We start from the raw sequence: 21,985 nt of genomic DNA, 5'->3' as shown, positions 1-21,985 counted from the left end.
ACTTAAATTAGTAAAGGAGTTTTGCTATTTAGGGAGTAAAATAACTGATGATGGTCGAAGTAGAGAGGATATAAAATGTAGACTGGCAATGGCAAGGAAATCGTTTCTGAAGAAGAGAAATTTGTTAACATCGGGTATAGATTTAAGTGTCAGGAAGTCGTTTCTGAAAGTATTTGTATGGAGTGTAGCCATATATGGAAGTGAAACATGGATGATAACTAGTTTGGACCAGAAGAGAATAGAAGCTTTTGAAATGTGGTGCTACAGAAGAATGCTGAAGATTAGATGGGTTGATCACATAACGAATGAGGAGGTATTGAATAGAATTGGGGAGAAGAGGAGTTTGTGGCACAACTTGACTAGAAGAAGGGATCGGTTGGTAGGACATGTTCTGAGGCATCAAGGGATCACCAATTTACTACTTGAGGGCAGCGTGGAGGGTAAAAATCATATAGGGAGACCAAGAGATGAATACACTAAGCAGATTCAGAAGGATGTAGGTTGCAGTAGGTACTGGGAGATGATGAAGCTTGCACAGGATAGAGTAGCATGGAGAGCTGCATCAAACCAGTCTCTGGACTGAAGACCACAACAACAACAACGTCAGTAAAGAAATAGCAGACATAAGGGCTAGTCAGAAACTCCCAGATGACTGGACCTCAGCTGTTATCCACTCAATTCACAAAAAAGAATGCTATGATCATTTGTTATTTAAATTTTACCTCATACCAGATTTTACATGTAGAAGTGGGGAATCATAGAACCTCTGCATCTCTGAAATGGATAAAGATATCAATAATATTTTAAAGGTTGTTTGAGATCAGGATCCTACGAATATATCAGAAAAATTTCCATCATATGTTGTGCGTAGCCATCTCGAATTCCTTGGCTGGGTTTTGGTCCACTGGGGGGAAAACCACAACTTTTTGTGGGGTTTTCCAAGGTACCACCCACGAACTAATGATGCCTCCGTAAGACCTATCAAGCCCACTGTAGACAACATCAAATGCAATAAGAACCAAACGATTTGTTCATATGCTTTTTGTATTTCTACAAATGCAGGTACCCACTATGTGGCTTGTTTGTTGATATTTTGGAGGATGGTCTTAAAGTTTTGTAGTTTTCAGCACAGGAGGAGGAGGAGGAGATTAGTGTTTAATATCCCGTCGACAACGAGGTCATTAGAGACAGAGCACAAGCTCGGGTGAGGGAAGGACGGGGAAGGAAATCGGCCGTGCCCTTTCAAAGGAACCATCCCAGCATTTGCTTGAAGCAATTTAGGGAAATCACGGAAAACCTAAATCAGAATGGCCGGAGACGGGATTGAACCGTCGTCCTGCCGAATGCGAGTCCAGTGTGCTAACCACTGCTCAGCACAGGATCTTGATGCTCGAAACCTCCCTAACTCATTGTCTAGCTGTCTCATTATGTATCGTTCGAGGATTTCGGAAATGTTTTTTATGTGACACAAGTAGCAATGTTAGATTGTGGGAAAAAAAAACTCTCTTTGGAATACTTACAGAACTAGGACTCAGCAAAAAACTCAACAGCTCGGTGCAGGCCACCGTGTACGACATCAATAAAGTTTAGAAGATAACTCTCAGAGAGTTTCCCAGGCAATACAGGGGAGATACAAGGAGGTGGTATTTCATGTATACTACAGTATAACCCCGCTATTGCATTCCCGGAATTAACATTTTCCCGCCATTTACGACATTATTTATCAGTCCCGTCAAATTTCCTAAGCCCACAATGTTAATTTGCACCTGATTTTGCGTCAACATATTCATAATTTCCCATGATTTACGCATTACAAAAAAAAAAATTTGTGAAGAAAAAATGATGCTGGCATGATGTTGGCCACACAGTAGTAGTTAAAATTATTATGTGATTAAGTTTCTTGACACCAGGGCACTCTACTCAGCAGATCTGAACTGTTAAGTGTGTAAAAGTTGGAGCAATTCATGACATATCTCCCACCGCTGCCAAGCTCTACTTGGCGTGGTGGCTGATGGGACTAACTAGGTTTGTTCGAATGAAGATATCGTGAACAATCACAAGCATTTCCAAACTGCCTCTACTGCAAAAACACAGTTTCGTGATTGTTGTGATCATCGTGACACCTTTGTCGAAGCATATTTAGCGTGTTTTGGTATATGTTTACTTAGAGTGGTTGTTGACACCGTAATTCACTTTGCGTTGCTCAAATGTTTTTAGTTTAAACACACGCTGGTTGCATATTTTATTCGTGGTGAGCAAAACGTGTTTCACGGATTTATTCCTGTTTTCAAGTGTAGTAATTATGTACACATTTTTTGTGATTTTACACAAACAAACAATGTGACTAATAAAGTTTGTGTGTGTGTCTGGTTTTCTAAATAACTGATGAGGCACAGTACCTGATAACCTCAAAAAGATGACTGAAGTGCAAGAGGTGCAGAATAACACATATTTAAGCACCACACAAAATACTTACTTACATATTTCCACTTGACAACAAGAAAAATTTCTCAAAACGTTATTTCTCATATTTTACATTTTCCTGGGTTTTTCACCATTTTTGAAGTCCCTTGAAAAGTGGAGTTTCACTGTATTTAAAAGTGCCCTGGAAAAAATCCTAAGGGAATGGACCAGATCTCTACTACTGAACAGTGGATTCAGGATGGGAATCAAAGCAGACAACCTAAGGATTCCATACCCGACTTTTCCTGATGACCTGACCATACTGGGAAATGACATGGAGGTAAGTTCTATGTAACACCAAGCACTCCATTTCACAGTAAAGAAAACAGGTCTATTGTTCAAAATCAGAAAGACTAAATTCATTAATAATATTAAAACCGCCCTTGAATGACAAGAGCCAGTGCTACCAAGCATATCGAGAGAGCCAAAACCATAAAATACATTGGATAATGGATCTCAGATGATCTCAGTGGAACAGTAGCTTTTGAACAGGGGAAAATTGAAGTATACAGGCCATATTATGCTTGCAGAAAAATGTTAACCTCAAAACATCTATCAATGAATATCAAACTAAGGCATTATATAACACACTAGTCAGGTTCTCAATCCTCCATGCAGAAGAATGCCTACCCCCAATCAAGAAGTCCCCAATAAGAGTCCTCCAATTACAAGAGGGGAAATACCTGCAAAAGATAGTGGGACCAAGGATCGTACTACCAGATGGAAGACTGTGGCACCAACCTAATCATGAACTCTACCAACACCAAGAAAACATCACCAATGCCATCAAAAGAAGATGAGTAGCTTTCTATTGCCATCTGTAAAGAATGAACCCCCGTAGACTGTCCAATAAAATCTTCAAAGTAGTCAACAAAGATAAAGCCACTGGATCCCTGTGGATCAAGCAAATGGAGAAAAACCTTGCAGAACTTCATATTAGGCAAGGAACAATAATTAATAGGGCCGACTGCCACTTAGCTATCAAAACCAAACCCTTCCTAACATTCCCTACAGCAGTTAATCACAATGAGGCCAGGAAATGGCATCCAGCCACCCTCATGCATGTTTTCCACGATTTCTCTAAATCGCTTAAGGCAAATGGCAGGATGGTTCCTTTGAAAGGGCATGGCAAACTCCCTTCCCCATCCTTCCCTAATCCAATGGAACCGTTGACCTCGCTGTTTGGTTCCCGCCCCCAAACCAACAAACCACGAAATGGTCCAAGAAACACAAGACAGAGTTCACCAGGAAATTGATGGGTGAAATAAAACAACCCTTTTGTTTTACATTCCTGTTTTGAAAGTTCCGTAATTCCAATGGTATCTAATAAGTGATTTCGCGCAATACACTAAATCTCATAAAATTTATTATTCCATTTGTTCAGTAGTAGGTCATGCTTGTCCAATATATGTTCGCAATATTTACAAATGAAGCCATAATTAAGAAAATTTAGGTTGGCATTGTTATCTTTCAGTATTTTATATAATATTATGTATATCCTATGTAAAAGTTCTTTATTATTGTATATGCCAGTTTCAGTATAAAATAAGCAAGGTTTTGTGGATAGTTACTCATAAAAATGTTTAACTTTTAATTGTTAATTTAATAAATTTACACTGTAGTTTTGTTGACTTGATTGTTAACAAATGTATAAATATGAGGAGCACAAGACTCAAGAATGGACAGTTGGAGAGTTTTGAGATGCAACCACTGTGCCGCACGTCTGTGCAATAATGTAATTGTTGTAATACAGTATTGTGACTATGTAGCCTGTTATGTGGAGTGGGCTCCCACTAAGAAGAAATGGCGCAGCTTGTCATAAATAAACCACTATAAAATGACTTGGTACCTGGATTATTTCATGGAATTCACATAACTTGGCCAGTTAGCAGATGAAATGGACCGAGGCAATGACTACTTCAGCAGCAGCAGCAGCAGCAGCAGCAGCAGCAGAAGGAAGCAGATTACTCTGATATGCACCGAACTAAGATACGTATAAGAAATCAACTGAACTATATAAGTGTCACTGCAGAACTAATTACTAAAGTGTAATGTTTTGGAAACTGTTCTAGCAGTAAACACTTGCATTTGTCTCAAAGTAATTCTTTGAGTGGTGGAGGCCAATGTAATCAGTAAGAAACACCCACATGTTCACACATTTCTTGATGTCTATGGAACACAAGAATAACAACCAATTTTTGAGGTTTTTTGTTTAAATCAAATAATCTCTTTTCGAAGTTAAAAATTTTCACCCCAGCAAAATTTCACTGTCTTCCCCATGTAACAATAGTAGTTTCGTTACATGGGCTAACAGAAAACCTCACGGTACTAACAAGAAAACAGCTACTGAATGTCATCAAGAACACCAGAAGTGAAGATGACAACAGCACATAAAAATCACAAGCACCTTGGTCCACAGGTTACTTTCAAAAAAAAAATTATGAGAAAAATAAAAATTTAAAAAATAAAAAATATTTAAATTTTTCGATTCACCTTTCTTATGAAGAAGTTTAAATACAACATATTTTAATCTGCCTGAAAAAATTCCCTGTGTTAGTGATTCATTACATGTATCAGTAAGTTTGGAACAGTTCTCCAGTATTTGTTGATCTTCTTCATTTTCCTGTGCCTTTGTCCCGCATGGGTGCAGAGTTGGCAAGATTATTAACAGATTTGGCATAGTTAATTTAAAAGGTGGTTGGATGCCCTTCCTGTTGCCACCCCATTACCCCTGGGATGGAATATGTGCACACCAACTGACTGCCTGTAGTGTTATTCATGTGAAAGTAAATGAAATTTATCCAAATGTTTGTCGATCGTGTACCCGAGGCAGAACTTGGGTAACAGCCCGCTATTCACCTAGTGTGATGTGGAAAACTATCTAAAAACCACATCGAGGCTGGATGGCACACCATCCCCGCGTTAATCTGTTGGGTGGCTTCAATCTGGGGCTGGTGCACCTCCACGCCCTGGAAACAACATCTTAACATGCATGGCTATCAGGGCAAGTTCTTCAATACTTGTTCATAATTCCATTAATACAATGCGAGATTTTGTTTCTGAGAACTTTTATAATCCTATTTATTTCATAAAAGGGTTGGTGCTATTTTAAATTGTTCAAATTTTTGTGGAAAGACAGCTTTCAATATTTCATCTTCAATTTGACTACTTCATACCACTTTTGCTGCGCAAGTCATAGGGCTCATTGCCAAAAATGTGAGCCACAAAACAAGTGCCTCCATTCTTGATGGATCATATCTCCTGTTCAATGTTCTCCCCCTCAGTCTCATGCCCTCAACCCTTCCTTCCATTATTATTTTCTTTAGATTTTCTCCATCACTTCTCGTAATATTGCCATAGAACTGGAGAATTTTTTGGGTGACATGGGAAGAAAGGCAGCTGGAGTAGAGAGTTGCTCAATAATGGACACATCAGTTCTTCTTTCAACCCATTTTATGTGCAGCATCCTGTGCCCACACCAAAGTCAAAATGCATCAATATGCTGCCTGCCTCTGACCCCAAGGGCCCATGTTTCACACTCATAAAATAAGACAGAAAACATGAATGTTTCAACAAGCCAGACCTTTGTGCCATTCATTACCACTCTGTTCTACATTGTTTGTTGTTGTGGTCTTCAGTCCTGAGACTGGTTTGATGCAGCTCTCCATGATACTCTATCCTGTGCAAGCTTCTTCATCCCCCAGTACCTACTGCAACCTACATCCTTCTGAATCTCCTTAGTGTATTCATCTCTTGGTCTCCCTCTATGATTTTTACCCTCCACGCTGCCCTCCAGTAGTAAATTGGTGATCCCGTGATGCCTCAGAACATGTCCTACCAACCGATCCCTTCTTCTAGTCAAGTTGTGCCACAAACTCCTCTTCTCCCCAATTCTATTCAATACCTCCTCATTCGTTATGTGATCAACCCATCTAATCTTCAGCATTCTTCTGTAGCACCACATTTCAAAAGCTTCTATTCTCTTCTTGTCTCAACTATTTATCGTCCATGTTTCACTTCCATACATGGCTACACTCCATACAAATACTTTCAGAAACGACTTCCTGACGCTTAAATCAATACTCGATGTTAACAAATTTCTCTTCTTCAGAAACGCTTTCCTTGCCATTGCCAGTCTACATTTTATATCCTCTCTACTTCGACCATCATCAGTTATTTTGCTCCCCAAATAGCAAAACTCCTTTACTACTTTAAGTGTCTCATTTCCTAATCTAATTCCCTCAGCATCACCCGACTTAATTCGACTACATTCCATTATCCTCATTTTGCTTTTGTTGATGTTCATCTTATACCCTCGTTTCAAGACACTGTCCAATCCATTCAACTGCTCTTCCAAGTCCTTTGCTGTCTCTGACAGAATTACAATGTCATCGGCGAACCTCAAAGTTTTTATTTCTTCTCCATAGATTTTAATACCTACTCCGAACTTTGCTTTTGTTTCCTTTACTACTTGCTCAATATACAGATTGAATAGTATCGGGGAGAGGCTACAACCCTGTCTCACTCCCTTTCCGACCACTGCTTCCCTTTCATGCCCCTCGACTCTTATAACTGCCATCTGGTTTCTGTACAAATTGTAAATAGCCTTTTGGTCCCTGTATTTTACCCCCGTCACCTTCAGAATTTGAAAGAGGTATTCCAGTCAACATTGCCAAAAGCCAATTTTAAGCCTACCAATCCAAGAAATGTAGGTTAGCCTTTCCTCAATCTATTTTCTAAGATAAGTCGTAGGGTCAGTATTGCCTCCCATGTTCCAACGTTTCTACGGAATCCAAACTGATCTTCCCCGAGGTCGGGTTCTACCAGTTTTTCCATTCGTCTGTAAAGAATTCGTGTTAGTATTTTGCAGTTATGGCTAATTAAACTTATAGTTCGGTAATTTTCACATCTGTCCACACTTGCTTTCTTTGGGATTTGAATTATTATATTCTTCTTGAAGTCTGAGGGTATTTCGGCTGTCTCATACATCTTGCTCACCAGATGGTAGAGTTTTGTCAGGGCTGGCTTTCCCAAGGCTATCAGTAGTTCCAATGGAATGTTGTCTACTCCGGGGGCCTTGTTTCGACTCAGGTCCTTCAGTGCTCTGTCAAACTCTTCACGCAGTATCGTATCTCCCCTTTCATCTTCATCTACATCCTCTTCCATTCCCATAATATTGTCCTCAAGTACATCGCCCTTGTATAGACCCTCTATATACTCCTTCCACCTTTCTGCTTTCCCTTCTTTGCTTGGAACTGGGTTTCCATCTGAGCTCTTGATACTCATAAAAGTGTTTCTCTTTTCTCCAAAGGTCTCTTTAATTTCCCTGTAGGCAGTATCTATCTTACCCCTAGTGAGATAAGCCTCTACATCCTTACATTTCTCCTCTAGCCATCCCTGCTTAGCCATTTTGCACTTCCTGTCGATCTCATTTTTGAGACGTTTGTATTCCTTTTTGCCTGCTTCATTTACTGCATTTTTGTATTTTCTCCTTTTATCAATTTAATTCAGTATCTCTTCTGTCACCCAAGGAATTCTACTAGCCCTCGTCTTTTTACCTATTTGATCCTCTGCTGCCTTCACCACTTCATCCCTCAAAGCTACCCATTCTTCTTCTACTGTATTTCTTTCCCCCATTCCTGTCAATTGTTCCCTTATGCTCTCCCTGAAACTCTGTACAACCCCTGGTTTAGTCAGTTTATCCAGGTCCCATCTCCTTAAATTCCCATCTTTTTGCAGTTTCTTCAGTTTTAATCTACAGTTCATAACCAATAGATTGTGGTCAGAGTTCACATCTGTCGGCCGCTGGTGGCCGAGCGGTTCTGGCACTACAGTCTGGAACCGCGCGACCGCTACGGTCGCAGGTTTGAATCCTGCCTCGGGCATGGATGTGTGTGTTGTCCTTAGGTTAGTTAGGTTTAAGTAGTTCTAAGTTCTAGGGGACTTATGACCTCAGCAGTTGAGTCCCATAGTGCTCAGAGCCATTTGATTTAGTTCACATCTGCCCCTGGAAATGTCTTACAATTTAAAATCTGGTTCCTAAATCTCTGTCTTACTATTATACAATCTATCTGAAACCTTCTAGTATCTCCAGGATTCTTCCATGTATACAACCTTCTTTCAAGATTCTTGAACCAAGTGTTAGCTATGACTAAGTTATGCTCTGTGCATTGTTCTACATTAAGACAGTGAATTTTAAAAGTACTCACAACTTGTGAATCATCTGTGACAGTAGAATCACCCATTTTATTCTATACCGAGCAGTGGTTAGCTTCTCCTGTTTTCATTTCACAATATTCCAAAGATCTTTTAATCCTATGCCCAGAATTATTAATTTCTGTCATACTTCTGGACAGCATAAAATACTTTTTCTTAATACAGTCCAATAATGCAAGTAATACAGGATCTTAACTGTTTCCAGAAATCCGTATTTTAATCATTTAAGTTACTCATTTCTGACTTCTTAAGCAACTGTGAAATGGTATCTGTACAAACTTCCAAGCAGTCTTGGATGCAGATTGACATCGCTATGAGCAATGTTTGTAACCTGAAACGTAAACATGGTATGCAACTGACAAATGTTACTCTTTCATGTGGAAATGAAAATATTTTTCTTTCCGTGGCTTATTTATCATTTCTCTTCCATATGTCCTTACAAATATTTCCACAAATTTTCACTATTCCATGATCACTCGTTTTTCATGGGTGCCCCATCAAGTAGTGAAAGTTCAACTGCAACCACCCTGTACATTAATTTACCCATTCATATATCTTTCCATTTATCTCATCCCATTTCAACTCCTTTAAATTATTGTTGAAATGTTGTACCCTGCAATCATTATTAAGCCTCAATGTTTTGTATAGACATGTTTCAGAATTGTATTTTCATTATGTGTCCATCATGATTAAACAGTGCACTAACAATGTGGCAAACAATTTTTTTTTCCAGCATGAACACTGTCAATGAATATATTATCAATCAAGGTGCAGTTATATTGTTGTGCACAAGCTGGTAAACACAATACTGGAATAATATTGTAAGTCATGGATTCCATTGTAATCTTAAGAAATCTACACTAACACATTCCAAACTATTAGTTCTTCTTGTGGCTTCAAATAGTTCATTAATGAATATACATTTCTCATAAAGAAGTGAACATTTTCCAGTGAGAATTTGTAGAGTGCTACAATTACAAGAACAGAAGAAACCTATGAGGTCATGATTTATAGGTTCTGATCTATATAAAAATTGTTTCAATATTTTTGGCCTTTTTTATTTGATGTTAACTCCTGTGGTTTTTTTCCCATATTGGCTCTACATGAAAGTAAAGATACTCCATAACTACTTTTGTTTAACTGCTCAATCCCTATGGCTACATGCTGTTCAGAAAGACATAGAACATCTATCGCTCCTGAATGCTTTAGATCTTCTAAATGTAAAAGAAACTAGTCTATCCAGATCCTTAGCCCCCTAAAGTTCTTTTGGAACTAACTAATCAAAGTAAGTATTCACTCTTCATTCAAAAACAATAAAAAATATTATGTCAATACTTTTACATTTATGAGATGAAGTTAAGTAACCTTGACTTAATTGCATTTAATAAAATATCACTTCCACATAGATTATGAATTTTACCTGGAAATACTCAATTTCCGAGAAACCGTGAGGTGTTCCATACATAAATACTGGTAGAAATTTTTCTGTAGCAGCTGCAGGCTCCAGTTCTGTTTTATAAACACGAAGGTCCAATTTTGGAAGCCTCAAAATGTTATCTTTTTGGAATAAGTATTTTAAGAAACATTCTTTTACCTATAAAAAAAAAGACAGTTTACACTGTTAACATTACTAATCACATTTTTGGTATATTTATATAATTATAAATAATTTATAAACTCTCCACCCAATCCACCTGACAATGCCTCACCCTGGTTGAGCTGCAGTGCTGGCCCACTGTAACCTGCTGGGACAATGTAGCAATACAGGTGTATGGGTGTGTACGTGTATGTGTATTCTATAGCTCCAAAGAACAGTCTGTCCAAAAGCTAGCAATGTTCTCAACATTGTTTACATGTTTATCAACAACTCCATGCCTCAACTATTTGGTAACAGTCAGTTTGTGGTACCTTGTTTGTAACTGCAGCACAATGAGTATTTCACCTTCACCAATGCCAAACTAATGAGTTCTAGTAAACCCACCGCATGTACAAATGGAATTCAACTCTTATTTAATCTGGAACCTACCTGGTGCCATTGCGGGCATGTGAGGTGGTACAGAAAGTAGATAATTAGAGCAGAAACAAATGGGAAATAATTCTCAGATGATACAGGCTGCAAATGTGAATGCTTATTGCAAATACCAAAGGGCAAACTGTTACGGTCTGATGCTTGGGAATGAGTACCTCAGAAATGATAAAGTCAGTACACATTTTTCCGTGTTACTGTCAACAGGATCTATGGACAGTGGTTGAAGGACAGTGAAAACACGAGTAGGCATGCTCGCTTGCTCTGTATAGCTGGGTATGTGGCAATCTGTGGCAGATCTGATGACAGACCACAATGCTGGTGCAGTCACTAGTGTTTCAGAGCACACAATTCAGTGCACACTGTTGAACATTGGGCTCCACAGTAGATGATCTCTAAAAAATTCCATATTGACTCAACAACAGCATCAGTAACAATTTTAGCAGACATAGGATCATTGAGACTGGACTGTGAATCAATGGAAATGTTTTCACCTAGTCACAGGTCTCATTACACCAGGTCGACGGTAGTGTCAGAACGTGACAACGTGCCGGTGAATGACAATTTGAAACGTGCGCTGCACTACAGACACGAGAAGGGGAGAGGGGGGGGGGAGGCAGTGTCATGTTATGGGGCCTATTCTCCTGGGGTTCCGTAGGATCTATGGTAGTAATCAGAGGCATTATGATAGCTGTCGGCAAAGTGAACATTACTGCAGGCCACCTGCACCCCTCCATCCTTGATGTCTTCTCCGATGGTGATGGCATCTTCCACTGAGGTAACTGTCCCCGTCAGAATGGTGCTAACAGAGGAGCACGATAGTGAACTTGTGCTGATGTTTTGACCACCAAATTCACCTGAACTGATTCCAATGGAACAGGTCTGATATGCTATTGGGCACCAGCTATGCACACAGAAACCACCAGCCCAAAATTTATGGGAATTTGTGTCACATGTGTGCAAGCCTCTAGTGACATACCTTTAGAAACCTACCAAGAACTTTTTGAATTCATGTCACACAGAATCGCTGCTGTATTGCAATCCGAGGATGGACCGTAACATCATTAAGCAAGTGGTCATAACGTTTTGGTTCATCAGCGTATATAGTGAGGCATATAGTAGAGCCCATTTTTGTTCGTCCTCAGTTTTGTTCTTCTATCTGCTTAATTACAATTCTGTCTGTACTCTGGCCTGTGGTCTCATAGACTGCCTGGACTCAGGTTACATTGTGATTGTTGGCTGGTCACAATGAGTTTCATGCTGACAACCTTTGTGCTCAAACTTGATAATGAAAGGATTGGGATTAGATCAGATTATTACTGTGTTGTCGACATACCTGTGTGGCGTTACTGTCACGATTAATATATACGGCATTTTGGAGGCACATTTACTTGGCATTAATGTAAGACCTGAAACAGCTGACACAGGTAGGGATTCATGTGAGGTTTTTCTGAACTGTTATTTTGGAAATGACTTAGAGCAGTGTATTCTAAAATCAAACAGTGAGGGTAGCAACTTAGATGTCTTAGTAGATAATACACCTGAAATTTACAAATCCGTTAACATACAGCAAGTGATCAGTGACCATAAGGCTGTTGTAGCATCAAAGGCTACAGGTGCTAATAGAAATATTAATAAAAGTAGGATAATAACTTTGATTGGTAAGTGTGATGGAAAAAAAAGAAATTGTTGGTTACCTGGATAGGCAAAAAATCAAACATTCAACTCTGGGGATAAGGATATACACACATCAAAAAGAGTTTTGCATCACCTTGGTTCTGAGAGTTCCAATTGGAATAGAGATCAACATAAACATCATTTTCGCCCTTTTTATTGCTAATTAAAACCACACACTGCATGTTGTACCACCATACATTGAGACCTTCAAAGGTTTTGGTCCAGATTGCTGTACACACTGGTACCGATAATACCCAGTAGCACGTCCTCTTGCATTGATGCTTGCCTGTATTCATCATGGCATACTATCCATAAGTTCATCAAGGCACTGTTAGTCCAGATTGTCCCACTCCTCAACGGTGATTTGGCGTAGATTTGTCAGATGTGGTTGGTGGGTCACGCTGTCCATAAAGAGCCCTTTTCAATCAATCCCAAGCATGTATGATAAGGTTCATGTCTGGAGAACATGACAGCCTCTCTAGTCGAGCGATGTCGTTATCCTGAAGGAACTCATTCACAAGATGTGCACAATGGGGGTGCAAATTATCATCCAATATGCTGTTGATAAGGTTGCACTATCAGTCGGAGGAAAGCATTCACATATCGTACAGCCGTTGTGGCGTCTTCAATGACCACCAGTGGTATACATCGGCCCCACATAATGCCACCTCAAAACAGGAGGGAACCTGCACCTCGCTGCACTTGCTGGACAGCGTGTCTAGGGCATTCAGCCTGACCAGGTTGCCTCCAAACATGTCTCCGACGATTGTCTGGTTGATGGCATATGTGACACTCATCGGTGAAGAGAATGTGATGCTGACCCTGAGCAGTCCATTCAACATGTTGGTCGGCCCATCTGTACTGCACTGCATGGTGTCGTGGATGCAAAGATGGACCTTGCCATGGACGTCAGGCGTGAAGTTGCGCATCACGCAGCCTACTGTGCACAGTTTGAGTCGTAACACGATATTGTGTGGCTGCACAAAAAACATTATTCAACATGGTGGTGTTGCTGTCAGGGTTCCTCTGAGCCATAATCCATAGGTAGTAGCCCTTGGGCAGCCTTAGTGAGGCATGTCATCTACAGTTCCTGTCTCTCTGTATCTCCTCTATGTCTGAACAACATTGCTTTGGTTCACTCCGAGATACCTGGACACGTCCCTTGTTGAGAGCCCTTCCTTGCACAAACTAACAATGCAGATGCGTGGTATTGACCGTCTAGGCATGGTTGAACTACAGACAACACGAGCCGTGTACCTCCTTCCTGGTGGAATGACTGGAACTGATTGGCTGTTGTACCCCCTCCGTCTAATAGGCACTGCTCATGCATGGTTGTTTACATCTTTGGGTGGGTTTAGTGATATCTCTGAACAGTCAAAGGGACTGTGTCTGTGATACAATATCCACAGTCAACATCTGTCTTCAGGAGTTCTGGGAACCAGGCTGATAGAAAACTTTTTTTGATATGTGTAGAATGTCAATGAGCAAACTTGAGAGTCATTAGAAAGTTGCCTCCAGAAAAGAGAGCTTTATAAGAGATTTAAGCACAGTTTAGAGTCTAGCTGACACATTAAAGCTAAATGAAGCAGAAATGAATGTAAGGGGAGCAATGTGAGGATGGTTCAACAAATTTGAAAGTAAAATTTTGCTGATCAACATAACAGAAATTACTAAGAAGTTTTGGTCTTACATCAAATCAGAATCATCTATTCAGTTACTTCATGATACTGGCAGAGAAATGGAGATGATGAGGAGAAGGCCAAAATACTGAATTCAGTCATCTGAAATGGTTTCACTGCAGAAATTCATACCAGAGTACCTTCTTTCAGTCATCACATCAATGCCAAAATAGCAAATATTGACATTTGTGGTCACAGAATAGCAAGTGAATCACAAAATTACTCAACAGAGGAGAGGCAACTGGACTTTATAATATGCCTGCAAGATCGAATACAGATTACATGAAGGAACTTGCTTCCCTCCTAGTAGCAGTTTATAATTGGTCACTGGAGTAAGGAAAGGTACTGAGTAATTTGAAAAAGTTGCACATAATAAACTAACAACATGGCACTGGTAGGGAAGTGAAGTGACACTTTTCTCTCATTAAAAAGGCAAAAAATAAACAGTTCTTCATGTAAGGAATGCGAAAAGTGGGTGATGAGGGGTGTTTTGTGCATAAAGTGCACCTTCTGGTTATACAAAAAATGCACAAAAGTAAAACTGCAACTGATCAGTGATGATTTCCACGGACATGCCATGGCTGTTTATGTGACGAAACAGCTGATCTTTGAAGTGCAGTGTGGAGGGGGGGGGGGGGGCATTATAGAACTACAACAAAGTGCCACTGAAACACTAAAAACAGAAATACTGACTATAAAGAAAGAAAATAATAGATTAATACGTGAAAAGAAGTCCTGTGTTTGTGAAATAAATCAAACAGAAAAAGCAAGACCACGAAAATAATGTGCACCTACGAACCCTAAAAACAATAACACATCCAGCATTTCCAATGTCACGATAAACTCAGAAAGCCAACAACATGTAGATAAATATAAATGGAATATGCTTACATACAATAAAATAGAAGACAAGACCACACCTATGCAAGTGGATGAAAATGAATTTCTAATAATTGGCAATTCGCTGCTGAAAAATGTTGCAGCCTGCAACTGCAAAATCAACATCAGACTGGGAAACATACTGATGAATACAAAACTGGATTCTGAAACCAAGACTAATTACAGTGATGACTTTATACACACTGGAACCAATTTGTTAAGAAGCGGCAGCAAAGAAGAAATTATTAATGAAACAAGAAATATGATTGATACGGCAAGAAGTGTGTATGCGGGATTCCGACCGATACTTAGCAGTATCGTAAAAAGTGACGTCAGTGAGTGGCAAATAAATTATGCTGTCAAAGAACAATGTGATTGTCTTGGAGCAGTTTTCCTAGACCCAAACAAATTTCTATGTGAAAATTGCCTAGGAAAGGATCGCGTGCATTTACACAGATTAGGGTCTGTAACCCTCGGCAGATGTCTGCAAAATAATCAGAAGCAAGGGACACTAATATGGTCTGATGGGGGTGAAAAATCAATTGCTGCAGCTGAAAAAGCAAAATATATGCACCAAACAAAAAGGAGGGATTACGAAATATGCTCTCAGAATGCAGCCCACAACATGTAAGCCGGCAAAAGAAGAGTTACATAAAAGTACTACATCAGAATATTCAATACATTTGTAATGAAGCAGAAGTAGTCCCAAGTGAAATACAACCAGACACAGTGTGTATCAGTGAAAATGGGCTAAATGAAAGTCAGGTACTTGACAATAAAGGACTATATCTTATTCAGATATTTCTGTACATCTAAACATATAGGTGGTGGAGTTTCCATATATACTAAAACAGGAAAGCCCCTAAAGACTGCAAACAGTAAATGCGTGAGATTACCCATATTATATTTAAAAAATGGCTTTGAAATTACTGGTACAGTGACAGATGAATTTAGATTGTTTTGTGTGTACAGATCCCCAAGTGGCAAGGTCATCATCTTTCTGGAAGAAAATAAAATTTACTAAGAATGAATATTATGAAGAACATTGTAGCACCTGGTGGCTTCAATATCAACATGGGAAACCAAGACAAGATTCTAAAGAGTCATTAATACAATACAATACAATGCAATATGGAGGCAACAATATCTGCACCGACAGAATGGCTTCCGAAAGTCAGACAGTTACTCACAACATCATTACTAATATCAGTAGGTGTAACTTTGAGTCACATGTAGTCCAAAAGGAAATATCTTATCATCACGGACAGCTAATCTGCTTCCACATAAGTAAGGACATATCAGAACCAAAACAAAGAAATCAGAAACATGAGTGAACAAAATATAAATGTCTTTAGAACAATATTAAGCTGGGAAACCTGGAGTGAAACCCTACAGGTGCAGTATGTAAATGAAAAGTATGAATCATTTATTACAACGATTAAACACCATTTTAATGTAGCATTTCCCAAAGTAAGGAGACAAGAAAAGCTGTAGGATCAGACAAAGTGGATTGCCAGTGGAATAACAAAGCTGCAGGATCTGAGACAGAGGGGTGAAACTGAAAATTAGAAAATGCTATGAAAAAAGTATAGGAAAATAATAAGAGAGGCAAAAGAAACAGCAATTAATGCCGACATAATGAACTCAAAAAACAATGTAAAGGCAGCTTGGAATGCAATTAATGTTGAATGAAAGAAAAAAGCTGTATTGAACAAAGAAACACACATCAGGTCAATGAAAATAGACAACACAGTGGTTACAGATGGTAGAGAAATAGCTAACATACTCAATGCTAACTATATAAATCTGGTACAGAACTTAAAACTGGAAAGAAGGTTACTAAGTTATGAAAATACTCAAGCAGAACCGCGTTCTTGAAACCAGTCACAGAAGATGAAGTGAGGAAAACTAAAGCCCAAGAAATTACATGGTGATGACGAAATATCAAATCATATAATAAAGCGAGTGAGCAAATAAATACAAATGTTTTATTCCACCATTGAGCATATTTACATGAAATTGGTGTTGTCAGTTTTAACACAATAATAATAATAATAATAATAATAATAATAATAATATAAAATTCAACATGGCAAATGTTATTAACTGCATTATAACAACCCAAGATGGATACAATACATACCTGTGCAAATTTCAATAACAACAAGAAGTTTCTAAACAGATCAATTACAAGATAAATGAACTACATAGTTCAGTGAATGACAAATAAATAATCAAACAGATAACTAACAATAAGTACATGAAAGAGTAATAAAATAGTTGCACAGTGTGGCTTACACATAGTTTGCAGTTAATATGTAGTTCATTCTCATAAGGAAAGTGGGTCATTTGTCACATACTCAGGGAACTCTTGAGCAGAGTAAATTACTTTACTTTTGATCCACCTCGAAATACTAGTTTCAAGTTTATTTACTGGCACTGTGTAGCCATTTTCCGGTAATTTGTTGAAGTAGACAGGATCAAGATATTCGTAGCTGTTATGTGTCTTTGCAAGCCTAGCATATGGCATATTAATTGTATGTCCACCTCTTATGTTATGGTCATGAACTGTTCTCCTTAAGTCAAATTTACTCAGATTCTCTTCAACGAAGACAAGGTAGTTGTAAATATACAGGCCAGGCACTGTCATTATATTTAGTTTCTCAAAATAATCTCAACATGATTCATATGGCCTAAATTCTGCTATGAACCTTATGGCTTTCTTTTGCCATTTAAACACTAATTTTGAGCCTACAGAATTTCCCCATAATAGTATTCCATAACTCAGGTGCGAATGTAAAAATGCAAAATATGCATATAACAGAAGTTCTTTACTGACACTGCTCATTAGCTTGTACAGCAGATATATGGCATGTGTCAATTTGCCACATATCTTCCCTGTGTGGGTATCTCAGCTGAGCTTCTGATCTACATGAAATCCTAATAATTTTACTGTTTTGTTATCATGACTGGGAGCATTCAGACTGAATACAATAGCTTCAGTTCCACTATTATTATTCTGCAGTACATTTGCCTCAAACAGGTGCACCTCTCCATTGCCACTGCCATGACGAATTTGCACATTTTCAAGATTGGTATCACATGTGATGAGTGTTGTGTTATCAGCATATAGCACTGAATCACATGATACAACTGCAGGTAAATCATTTATATAAATAATGAAAAGGAAAGGTCCAAGAACAGATCCTTGAGGTAATGCCTTTGCAACTGGGAGACATTCTGACATTAGAGTATTTACCTTAACTAATTGTTTTCTGTTGGCCAAGTATGACTGCATTAGGCATAGAGCATTCTCTCTCACTCCGTAGTGATAGAGTTTTTTTATGAGAATATTGTGGGAGAATATATCAAATGATTTCCTAAGGTCTGACAGTGTTGCACAGATAATATCTTTATTTTCAAAACAACTGTATATTTTTGCTACCATACTCTCAACTGTTTTGACTGTAGAAAGGCTGGATCTGAAACAATTCTGTGAGGAGGTGAGTATTCATTATGTTCAAAATATTGACTCATCTGTTTATGCATGCAGTGTTCTATTATTTTTGATATTATGGGTACACGTGGTATTGGTCGATAGTTATCTGGTGATGCTATATCTCCTTTCTTTACATTTACATTTACATTTACACACCACAAGCCACCCAACAGTGTGTGGCGGAGGGCACTTTACGTGCCACTGTCATTACCTCCCTTTTCTGTTCCAGTCGCGTATGGTTCACGGGAAGAACGACTCCCAGAAAGCCTCCGTGCCCACTCGAATCTCTCTAATTTTACATTCGTGATCTGCTCGGGAGGTATAAGTAGGGGGAAGCAATATATTCGATACCTCATCCAGGAAGTCACCCTCTCGAAACCTGGACAGCAAGCTACACCATGATGCAGAGTGCCTGTCTTGCAGAGTCTGCCACTTGAGTTTGGTAAACATCTTCGTAATGCTATCACGCTTACCAAATAATCCTGTGACGCAACACGCCGCTCTTCTTTGTATCTTCTCTATCTCCTCGGTCAACCCGATCTGGTACGGATCCCACACTGATGAGCAATACTCAAGTATAGGTCGAACGAGTGTTTTGTAAGCCACCTCCTTTGTTGATGGACTACATTTTCTAAGCACTCTCCCAATGAATCTCAACCTAGTACCCACCTTACCACCAATTAATTTTATATCATCATTCTACTTCAAATCGTTCTGCACGCATACTCCCAAATATTTTACAGATGTAACTGCTACCAGTGTTTGTTCCGCTATCATATAATCATACAATAAAAGATCCTTCTTTCTATGTACTCGCAATACATTACATTTGTCTATGTTCAGGGTCAGTTGCCACTCCCTGCACCAAGTGCCTAACCACTGCAGATCTTCCTGCATTTCGCTACAATTTTCTAATGCTGCAACTTCTCTGTATACTACAGCATCATCTGCGAAAAGCCGCATGGAACTTCCGACACTATCTACTAGGTCATTTATATATACTGTGAAAAACAATGGTCACATAACACTCCCCTGTCGCATGCCAGAGGTTACTTTAACATCTGTAGACGTCTCTCCATTCCCTCCATTGAGAACACCATGCTGTGTTCTGTTTGCTAAAAACTCTTCAATCCAGCCACACAGCTGGTCTGATATTCCGTAGGCTCTTACTTTGTGTATCAGGCGACAGTGCGGAACTGTATCGAACGCCTTCTGGAAGTCAAGGAAAATAGCATCTACCTGGGAGCCTGTATCTAATATCTTCTGGGTCTCATGAACAAATAAAGCGAGTTGGGTCTCACACGATCGCTGTTTCCGGAATCCATGTTGATTCCTACAGAGTAGATTCTGGGTTTCCAGAAACGACATGATATGCGAGCAAAAAACATGTTCTAAAATTCTACAACAGATCAACGTCAGGGATATAGGTCTATAGTTTTGCGCATCTGCTCGACAACCATTCTTGAAAACTGGAACTACTTGTGCTCTTTTCCAATCATTTGGAACCTTCCGTTCCACTAGAGACTTGCGGTACACGGCTGTTAGAAGGGGGCAAGTTCTTTCGTGTACTCTACGTAGAATCAAATTGGTATCCCGTCAGGTCCAGTGTACTTTCCTCTGTTGAGTGATCTCAGTTGCTTTTCTATTCCTTGGACACTTATTTCGATGTCAGCCATTTTTTCGTTTGTGCGAGGATTGAGAGAAGGAACTGCAGTGCCGCCTTCCTCTGTGAAACAGCTTTGGAAAAAGGTGTTTAGTATTTCAGCTTTACATGTCATCCTCTGTTTCAATGCCATCATCATCCCGGAGTGTCTGGATATGCTGTTTCGAGCCACTTACTGATTTAACGTAAGACCAGAACTTCCTAGGATTTTCTGTCAAGTCGGTACATAGAATTTTACTTTCGAATTCACTGAACACTTCACGCATAGCCCTCCTTATGCTAACTTTGACATCATTCAGCTTCTGTTTGTCCGAGAGGTTTTGGCTGCGTTTAAACTTCCAGTGAAGCTCTCTTTGCTTTCACAGTAGTTTCCTAACTTTGTTGTTGAACCACGGTGGTTTTTTCCCATCCCTCACAGTTTTATTCGGCACATACCTGTCTAAAACTTTTTCCGTAAACACTCAACATTGCTAGTGTTGGAACAGAAATTTTCGTTTTGATACGTTAGGTAGTCTGAAATCTGCCTCCTATTACTCTTGCTAAGCAGATCAACCTTCCTCCCTTTTTTTATATTCCTATTTACTTTCATATTCAGGGATGCTGCAACGGCCTTATGATCACTGATTCCCTGTTCTGCACTTACAGAGTCGAAAAGTTCGGGTCTGTTTGTTATCAGTAGGTCCAACATGTTATCTCCACGAGTCGGTTCTCTGTTTAATTGCTCGAGGTAATTTTCGGATAGTGCACACAGTATAATGTCACTCAGTGCTCTGTCCCTACCACCCGTCCTAAACATCTGATTGTCCAATCTGGTAAATTGAAATCTCCACCAAAGACTATAACATGCTGAGAAAATTTATGTGAAATGTATTCCAAATTTTCTCTCAGTTGTTCTGCCACTAATGCTGCTGAGTTGGGAGGTCGGTAAAAGCAGCCAATTATTAACCTAGCTCGGTTGTTGAGTGTAACCTCCACCCATAATAATTCACAGGAACTGTCCACTTCTACTTCACTACAAGATAAACTACTACTAACACGACAAACACGCCACCACCAGTTGCATGCCATCTATCCTTTCTAAACACCGTCTGTGTCTTTGTGAAAATTTCGGCAGAATTTATCTCTGGCTTCAGCAAGCTTTCCGTACCTATAACGATTTCAGCTTCGGTGATTTCTATCTGCGCTTGAAGTTCCGGTACTTTACCAATGCAGCTTCGACAGTTTACAATTACAATACGAATTGCTACTTGGTCCCCGCATGTCCTGACTTTTCCCCGCACCCTTTGAGGCTGTTGCCCTTTCTGTACTTGCCCGAGGCCATCTAACCTAAAAAACCACCCAGTCCACGCCACACAATGCCTGCTACCCGTGTAGCTGCCTGCTGTGTGTAGTGGACTCCTGACCTATCAGGCGGAACCCTAAACCCCACCACCCTATGGCGCAAGTCGAGGAATCTGCAGCCCACACAGTTGCAGAACCGTATCAGCCTCTGATTCAGACCCTCCACTCGGCTCTGTACCAAAGTTCCACAGTCAGTCCTGTCGACGATGCTGCAGATGGTGAGCTCTGCTTTCATCTCACTAGCAAGACTGGCAGTCTTCACCAAATCAGATAGCCGCCGGAAGCCAGAGAGGATTTCCTCTGATCCATAGTGACACACATCATTGGCTCCGACATGAGCGACCACCTGCAGATGGGTGCACCCTGTACCCTTCATGGCATCTGGAAGGACCCTTTCCACATCTGGAATGACTGCCCCCGGTATGCACACGGAGTGCACATTGGTTTTCTTCCCCTCTCTTGCTGCCATATCCCTAAGGGGCCCCCCCCATTACACATCTCACAGAGCTCCCATCTACCAGTAAGCCCACCGGTATGCAGAC

At 39.7% G+C, this 21,985-nt stretch overlaps 1 protein-coding gene across 4 annotated transcripts in view; it reads right to left on the bottom strand.

The window, feature by feature from the left end:
- Window positions 1-21,985, bottom strand: part of LOC126249056 (biotin--protein ligase) — a 399,528-nt gene that overhangs the window by 77,210 nt on the left and 300,333 nt on the right. For 3 of the 4 annotated variants that reach the window (XM_049950692.1, XM_049950691.1, XM_049950693.1), the window contains one exon: window positions 10,100-10,273. The exons of the other annotated variant lie outside the window; for it this stretch is intronic. In XM_049950692.1, coding sequence (XP_049806649.1) covers window positions 10,100-10,273 — 174 coding nt within the window. The remainder of the gene's footprint in view (window positions 1-10,099; window positions 10,274-21,985) is intronic. 4 annotated transcript variants of the gene reach the window in all.

This window comes from Schistocerca nitens, chromosome 3 (genome assembly GCF_023898315.1).
Source record: "Schistocerca nitens isolate TAMUIC-IGC-003100 chromosome 3, iqSchNite1.1, whole genome shotgun sequence".
Taxonomy (NCBI): domain Eukaryota; kingdom Metazoa; phylum Arthropoda; class Insecta; order Orthoptera; family Acrididae; genus Schistocerca; species Schistocerca nitens.
Note: the sequence above shows the minus strand (reverse complement) of the source record. Positions and strands in the feature narration are given on the sequence as shown.